Source organism: Loxodonta africana, chromosome 4, assembly GCF_030014295.1.
Source record: "Loxodonta africana isolate mLoxAfr1 chromosome 4, mLoxAfr1.hap2, whole genome shotgun sequence".
Lineage (NCBI taxonomy): Eukaryota > Metazoa > Chordata > Mammalia > Proboscidea > Elephantidae > Loxodonta > Loxodonta africana.
This window is the reverse complement of record NC_087345.1, coordinates 74,731,876-74,740,784: the sequence shown is the minus strand read 5'-3', so window position 1 is coordinate 74,740,784 and position 8,909 is coordinate 74,731,876. Positions and strand designations below refer to the sequence as shown.

The window sequence follows — 8,909 nt, the reverse complement described above, 5'->3', positions numbered from 1 at the left end:
CCTCAACAGTGAGCGAATGCGCAAATAAGGGTTTTCAGGCGTCTGTGGGAAAGAGGGAGGGGAAGGCAGAAGTCAAGCACAGACCGGGCCGTGGCATCGCTCAAGAGAGTGAGCGCCCGGCTCCCCACCGAGGAAAACCGGGGTCCGGCCCGGAGGAGGCCGCGGCCGGCACGAGATGCTGGAGAGGCGGGGGCCGATGGGGGGCAGCAGACCACGGTCACGCAACCAGTCCGCCCCGGGGACTTCCTCTTGTCCCGGGTGCATCGCTCCCACCCCCGGCCCTTTTGGTTTCGACCTGGCGGCTGGGAGGGGCCGCAGGACGCCATTCCCACAATGCTCTGGGGCGTGCCGCCGCCGCCGTCGCTGCCGCCGCCTCCGCTACCGCTAGTGGAAGAAGATGGCGGAAGGTGGAGCGGCGGATTTGGACACCCAGCGGTCTGACATCGCGACGCTACTCAAAACCTCGCTCCGGAAAGGGGACACTTGGTGAGAGAAGGAGGTTGAGGTGCCCGCGGTTTCCCGGGGATGGTGGGTAACTGGGCGGGAACTGCGGACTGGTGTCTTTCGCTAGTGACAGGTGCGGGTAGGTCCGGCGGCTGCCGCCCTGAGCAGCAGGATTTTGGCCGCTGCCGAAATTTGGGGGCAGAGGTTGGACTGGAGGTGAGGGTTAGGGTTCGTGGCCTGTTGGGGCGTGCTGAGAGATTTGTGGGGATCAGAGCGGCGGCTCATGCAGTTCTCTTCGTCCTCCTTCCTCCCATAGTGCCGCTCCCACCTCAGGCCTTTCCGAACCATAGGTTACAGTTGTTGGTTTTGAGTTCTTCAGTATGTTTGACAGGTCTGGGTCCTGCGGTTTGTTACGATCCCATCCGCTTTACTTCTCCAGTCATTTCCTTTCCGGGCATTGTCGGCATCCAAGTTGCCTCTTATTCTGATTCTCGCATTCTTCCGGGAGGCAGGCTGCAGGATGTTTGCGGTCCGTACTATACAGGTGGCATGTGTCAGGGCGCCAGTTAAGAGAAAGAAACCGTAGTTTGCAGTTCCTTGTCAAAAAGAGGGAGAGAAGTAGGGAACCTTAGGCTTTTGAGAGATACCACGTGGTCTTGTGCTTTAGTGGAGGCTTGATAAAAGCCGGCACCGTTTTTCTTGAAGTACAGCCCTTCTCTCCTGTTTCAGGGATAACATAAAACATAGGCCTGCAAAAAGTAGGTAAGTCTGTTTGCCGCTTAAGTAACTTGCTAGTTTGGAAACTTATAAAATACCAGAGGATATACACTTAAAATACTGAATGAAGTATGTGGAGATTTTCATTTTGATACTTGTCGGCCTTATCAGTTGATTTCCAGAATTAAATATGTGAATATGTGACATGAAGAGAAAGTACTCAGTTTATTAGGAGGGAAGGTGAAATCAAGTAGGCCTATTGTATGATTCGTGTGTAGTATTTAAAAATATTCCTGTATCACTTTACTGGAACAGCTAAGGAATATAATGTAGTTAGTGTAACTTTTTATTATAAGAAAAAATTATTTCCACTTCCCACTGTCTCTGTAACTATGGTATGTAATTTACAAAGTGTTTTTTCAGATACTGTAATATAGCTTAATGGAAAGAGCATAGAATTTAGACCTGAGTTATGTCACAGTTGCAGTAATTAACTTGCAATATAACTTTGGGGAAAGGTAATTTAAATTATTGCATTTCAGTATCTTCATCTATGAAATGGACAATAGTTTTTTTATAAGGGTTTTATCCTGATTCAATTAAATACTTAAAATAGATTTGATACTTAAGAAAAGTGTTAAATTTTAGTTGCCTTTTTATCTCCACCTTTTACTCCTAACAAAATGCTGTGATATTAGGGTTGGGACTTGAATTTAAATACTTTGATCTAAGTCCTGGTACTTTTTTCCTACTTTGTAGGCTGCGTACTGTGTTTATATGATAAAAATACCTGTGGGTGTCAACATATACTCGTTGCATTACAGCACAAAATATGACCTTTGAATAAATAATTGTTATTATTCACATTGGAGCATTCCTAACATGTTTATTTCCGTGGAGAAATTTGGCTACATATCCTAGGATAACCTGTATTTACTTTGGCCTGTGGGTTTTTAAAGATGAAATCAATCCTTGCTCTATTTGTTAAAGAACTTCTAAGAATTCTTAATTTATCTAGCCCATTACCCTGTGTAAAAACGTAAATGTGTATTTCCTTAAAATAGAAATATGTAAATTAAAATTTGGATTATTGTTTCTCTTTAGTCTTGTTATACTTTTGGTATACTGAGTAATCATTGGTATTGTTGGCCCTATAGGATGATAGGAGCTGTATCTATACTGTGGGCATTAAACTTTTTAAATCATGGTATTTTTCAAATAAATTTTTAATTCTGGTATTTTTCAAATAAATAATTTTTGCTTTTTGACAAAGTTATTGTAAATCATTTTAAAGAGTAAAATACAGGGGGTCCATAAGTTTGAGTTATTTGAATGTTTTCATTTTAAAGAAAACCGAAGCCCAGATATTTTAGGGAACAGCAGAAGGTACAAACTTTTATCTTCGCATTAATTTTTCTTCTCATTTAAAGGGAGGAAAATGAACTTGTATGAGCAAGGTGGTGCTGAGGAGTTGGAGAAATCTGTTTCGTTTATATGTGAGCCAGTTTGTTTTCCAAATTAGCCGATGAAACCTGTCTTGCTTCAAAATAGTGTAGTGTAAAAGTCTGATTGAGAGTTTGAAGGAGAATAGCTTGAGTAAAAATCCGACAGTGTATTTGTGAGCTCAGCACTGGTAAAGATACCTACAAATTTAGTTGTAACCTTTTAAGCTTTTTTTAACCTTAGTGTTAGTCTTTTCTGGGTAATTGGGTAAATCCTATCTGTTTTTATGTAGCTGAAATGGGCCATTTGTAAATGGAACATTGCCTTGGTGTATGAATATCACCATCTTTGAAAGATTGGGCTATTGAGAAAAAAATGGTAGATTTACCAGAAGTTTATTCTCAAAAGCTTAATTCAAATGTTTGAAGTTACAGTCAAATGAATTTTTAAAAATGTATTTCACAAGTTAGGCTGTGAGTGCTTTGTAGATAAGGGCTGTTTCATAGTAGTCTGGTAATTCTAACGCCTAGGCAGGTAATAAGATGTGTTTGGTTCTGGATGAATGCTAGAGTTTCTGTTTATTTGTAAACAATGAAAGATTTTTATCTGCAAACTGCTTACTTGTCTAGATGCAAAAATAAATAAGTCTGAAATGAAGAACAAACTTTATGATACATGTGGTACTAGACTTTAAAAAGTAAGTCATAGTTGATTAACAAGAGTAATACCTCTTAAAAGGTGAAGTAGAAAAGTGACACTGGTCTGCATCAGAAGGAGTAAAGATATAGTCTCATAATGTCATTTTTTATGTGCTTCAACTCCAAGGAGAGATTCAGAAAACTGTAAACAACATTAAAAAATAGAATTTTGGACCTATATAGAAAAAATATATAAGGGAACTAAAATTGCCTTGCAAGGAGTGAAAGATAACTTCATCTTCAAGAACGTGGTTGTTTCTCCTGATAAGGCAGAAAGAAAATTTGTTTGTTACATTAAAAAAAAAAAAAAAAAGCAACCTATTGCTGTCGAGCTGATTTCAGACTCATAGCTACCCTGTATGACCAAGTAGAATTGCCCCAAAGGGTTTCCAAAGTTGTAATCTTTACAGAAGCTGACTGCCACACCTTTTCTCCTGCAGAGCAGCTGTTGGGTTCAAACTGTTGACTTCTCGGTTAGCAGCCAAGCGCTAAACCATTGTGCCACCAAGGCCCCTCTTAAATTATATTAAATGTAATTGCCTTAGAAATGGAGGAACCTATTTATTTTTTTAGTTTTTTTTATGAGTCGGAATCCACCCAACAGCAACTAACAACAGAGTTCTATAAATGGAGTTCCTGGGTGCAGCAAATGGTTAACACATTCAGCTGCTAACTGAAAGTTTGGAGGTTTGAGTCTACCCACGGGCAGCTCAGAAGAAAGGCCTGGTGCTGTATTTCAAAAAAATTAGCCATTGAAAACCTTACGGAGTATGGCTCTACTCTGGCACACGTGGGTCTCCGTGAGTTGGAATCGACTGGAAGGCAAATGATTTTTGTAGTTAGATAAATGAGTTATAAGGAAAAGTTGTAAGTTGTGGCATGTTCTCTTTGGATATTTCTTTTAAAATAGACCTTTTATGAGTAAATAAATAGGTAACTACAAATTATGAAAATCACTACTTCCTTTTCCCCATTTTTATTAAGTGTTATTCATCTACCAGTCATTTTTGCTTATTTTTATGTGCAAGTATATTCAGTGGCAATGTGTAGCTAGCTTTATAAAGCAACTGAATCTAGCATGTCAATTTTGTATAAACTAAGAACTTCAGTATTCTTAAGGTAAAATTGAAGAGTAACTTGTTTAGAGTCATTTAAAATGTATATGACACATTCGTTTCAGTAAATTGCCAAGGAAAATTCCATCTGATCAATTTGATTCTAGAAAAGAGACATTGATCTCAGTTTATGGAGTTTTCTATTATTCTTTTTCTTAGAAATATTTGAGGCTTTATTTGGTTCCTTATGTTAGTACAACTTTAATTGACACTAATAGAAAATAACCTTATAATTACAAATCAGCTAATAATCTAAAGGGACACTATTGATAATCATGATTGCCATCATGATTACCAACATGATTAGTATATACATAGTAATGAACTTTTTACATGACTGTTAAAGTTAATTTTAGTTATGCCAGGGAGTTTACCACAAAAATAGCCTAACACTGAGTATGTGTTATATCCATTTACAGAAAATGAAACTAGAAAGTGAAACTGTTTTTCAATGTTGGTAAATTGGTGAAATAAGAGTGTATTTTTAACATTTTAATTGTTTAAAATCTAGAAAAACAATTTTAGGAAAGGCTTTTTCATAAGTTTTTTAATCAGTTCTGAGTTGTTAGTGAACCCAGGAATAATATAGCCTATTTGACCAAGAAAATCCTAACTTTATTTTTTCTTAATGATACCATTTTCCCATTAACACAAACAAGGTATTAAATAAATGGTCTTTTTAGAAAATGTTTTGTGACAGTTATTAATCTTGCTTGCACATAAGTATAATAAGAAAAAAAGATAGCTTGTCAGTCCATGACCTGTAACATTACTTGTACATTTAAAAACACTTGTATGCCAGGTGCTATTGTAAGCATTTTACATGTATTAACTTATTCATCACCACAATTCTAGGGGACGGGTGTTTTTATTCCATTATTCCATTAGGAATCCTAGGCTCAGAAAAGTTAAGTCACTTCACTGTGTTCGTATAATCTTATACCTGGGATTTGAAAACGGGGAGTCTGAATCTTTAGTCCTTGCCCTTAAATTACTTTACTGTACTGCTTATTTTAAAGATGTATATATAAAAGTAGTTTTACTTTAAAAGAAAAATGAGTGGACATTTTTTCTTTTAGAAATGGAGTCTATTTTATGTTTAGCAGCATAATTCTACCGTTTTATTCCCCACTCGTTTCTTGTGACTGTTCAGTTTAGATACAATAGAGTGTAGAAAATCTAGACATCTTGCTTCCAAAATTAAATATGTTTAAAAATTGATAGGTGACTAACTGAATACATAGGACAACAACAGCAAAAATGTACCAAAAGTACATTCAAACAGAAGAGTGAGATCATTTTCTGTTGAAATTTTGAATTTAATCCTTTATCAGTAATCATGAGCTATTTATTAGAAGTGATGTGGCCCCTTCTTAAATAGTTTTACAGCAGTAACGCATCGAGTAGGTAGTAAGAGCTTGCAGGATATTTTTTGTTAGTACTTTGCCAGTATTTTACCAGTAATGGTTTATAGTAAACCACAAGTACGTTAGGCTCTGTTTTTGGAGTCTGTAGGAGTAGGCCAACACAGAAATGCAAATACGAATGTTGGTATTTTATGTTCCATGTTTACTGGTGGTTTTTTTTTTTTTTTTCAGTACTGACTCTCTTAGTGAATTTTCCAAGTCAAAGAACATTCAAATTAAGACAGCATAATCATACTGATACCTCTTTGACATATTTCCAAAAACTGTGTCAGTTGTATCACTGCTAATAAAGCCATCAATTTTGCCGTCTTAGCCCTTGGAAACTCTACGGGGCAGTTCTACTCTGACCTTCAGGGTTGCTGTGAGTCAGAATTGACTCGACGGCACTGGTTTTTTTTTTTTTTTTTTTTTAGTCATTGGATATATCCATTTTCTTACATGAGTTTAAATTGATTCTTCTTCCTTTCACTTTGAGAATCACTCCGTTAAATCGTTACTACATTTTTTCTCCTTTTTTTTTTTTTTTTTTGACGGCATGTGTTTTCAGCATTGGAATACATGCTTACTAATTGAATGTGTTTAAATTTTTGGTTGGTAATAATGGATTGTGAGAAATGTAATCTGGCAATACAATCTACCAGTTAGGCTAGTGGCACTTGGGCGCCACCTATCTGTGGCATATCAGTATGCCACTAAGAACTAGGTATATCATTTATGGCTGGCGTCTTTCCATTTTTTTTTTACGTGGGGAACTTGCGGTTTTCCAAATGTAACACAGAAAAACCAAAACAAACCCCTCAGGACTCCATAACTATCACACTGAAAAGCCATAGTTATGCTTGCAAGCCTTATCTCACAGAAATAAAGGAAGAAAAAGCAAAAGTTTATAAAACTAACTCATCTAGGAAGCATCACCTAATAGAATGGTTAACCTACCCCACAAAGAGCCACAAACTCTCATCTGCTGAGTTTCAGGCATTTCAAAAGGAATCCACCTTGACGCTAAATGGATTAGAACCAGAATATTGCCTTGCCGCTGAGGTCCAGAGGCATAAAAAGTGATTGGCATACCGTTTATACCAATAATAAAGAAAGGGTTATAACAAGCCATGATTATTGATGAAAGTGAATTGAAACTATCGTGCACATTAGCAGGGAGCTAATTGGTAAAGGTGTTTCACATTATCTGATTTCATCCTCAAAATAAGGATCAGAATTTATATTTATATTCCTTATAGATGAAGGATCTGAGCACAGAGAAATTAATTGGCTTGCCTGTGATTCACAGGTATACCGTAAGCAGTGAACATTTGTTAAATGCTTACTCTGTGCAAGCCAGTATTCTAAGGGCTTTATACTTACCACATTTAATCCTTACAAGTGCCCTTATTTACGTCATTTTACAGGTGTTTGATGATTCTAGAGCTAGTTTAAATACCTCATTTATAATGATGTAAAAGATCCCTGGGTGACACAAATGGTTTACAATTAACTGTTCACCTAAAGGTTAGCACTCTTTCTTTAAAATAAATGGTTAAGGGTTCGCCTGCTAACCAAAAAGTCGACAGTGGAACCCACCAGCCTGTTCCTTGGAAACCCTGTGGGGCAGTTAGTCCTACTGTGTCCTCCAGGGCCTCTATGGGTCAGAATCGACTCAACAGCAATGGGGTTATATATAGGCATGTGAGCTTTATTGGCATATAATTCACATACCAAACAATTCACGCACTTAGAATATACAATTCACTGGTTTTTAAATATATTTTCAGTTGTGCAGCCATCACCACAATCAATTTTAGAATATTTTCATCTTCCCAAAAAGAAACCCCATACCCATTAGTAGTCACTCCCTGTTTTCTCCCAAATATATTTTTTCTAGGCAGCCACTGATCTACTTTGTCTTTACGTTGTTGTTAGTTGCCACCAAGTGGTTTCCAATTCATAGTGACCTTGTGTATAACAGAACCAAGTACTGCCTGGCCTTGTGCCATCTTCATGATTATTGGTATGTTGAGTCCATTTTGTTGGATTCAAAATGGCTATTTTGTCAGTCCACCTCACTGAGGGTTTCCCTTGTTTTCAGTGACCTGCTACTTTACCAAACATGTTGTCCTTTTCTAGCAATTGCTCTTACCTGATGGCATGTCCAAAGTAAATGAGCCAAAGTTTCACCATCCTTGCGTCTTAGGAATATGCCAGTCGTATTTTCTTTAAGACCGATTTGTTCTTTTGGCAATCCATGACGTATTCAGTGTTCTTTGCCAATACCACAATTTGAAACCATCAAATCTTCTGTCTTCCTTTGTCATTGTCCAGCTTTTGCATGTGATTGAAAAGATCATGGCCTGGATCAGATGCACCTCAGTCATCAAAGTGGCATCTTTGTTTTTGAAAACTTTAATGAGGTCTTTGCAATAGATATGCCTAATGCAGTGTGTCATTCAGTTTGTTGACTGTTGTCAGGTAATCTCTATAGATTTGTCTATGCCAGATATTTCATGTAAATGCAAATATAGAATATGTGAAATTTTTGTGTCTGGCTTATTTTACTTACGATAATGTTTTCTATTCCCACGTGTCTGTCAGTTTGTTGTACTGTGGGGGCTTGCTTGTTGCTGCGATTCTGGCAGCTATGCCACTGGTATTCAGATGCCAGCAGGGTCACCCATGGAGGACAGGTTTCAGCTGAGCTTCCAGATTAAGACAGACTAGGAAGAAGGACCCAACAGTCTGCTTCTGAAAAGATTTAACCAGTAAAAACCTTATGAATAGCAGTGGAACATTGACTGGTATAGTTCTGCAAAATGAGCCTCTCAGTTTGGAAGGCACTCAAAGGATAACTGGGAAGAGCTGCCTCCTCAAAGGAGAGTCGACTTTAATGATGTGGATGGAGTCAAGCTTTCGGGACCTTCATTTGCTCATGTGGCACGACTCAAAATGAGAAGAAACAGCTGCAAACATCCACTAATAATTGGAACATGGAATGTGCAAAGTACGATAGGAAAATTTGAAGTTATCAGAAATGAAATGGAAGGACAGGAACCATTCCCAAAGCCAACTCTTCA

The 8,909-nt window shown here is 37.8% G+C and overlaps 1 protein-coding gene across 6 annotated transcripts in view; it reads left to right on the top strand.

Moving 5' to 3' along the window:
* Positions 1 to 347: 347 nt before the first annotated feature.
* Positions 348 to 8,909, top strand: part of USP15 (ubiquitin specific peptidase 15) — a 139,238-nt gene continuing 130,676 nt past the window's right edge. For 3 of the 6 annotated variants that reach the window (XM_010598440.3, XM_064283947.1, XM_064283948.1), the window contains exon 1: positions 349 to 486. In XM_010598440.3, coding sequence (XP_010596742.1) covers positions 398 to 486 — 89 coding nt within the window. In that variant the 5' untranslated portion in view covers positions 349 to 397. Of the gene's footprint in view, positions 487 to 8,909 lie in introns of all 6 variants that reach the window. The other 3 variants (XM_023558355.2, XM_023558359.2, XM_003405173.4) reach the window with 2 other exon arrangements.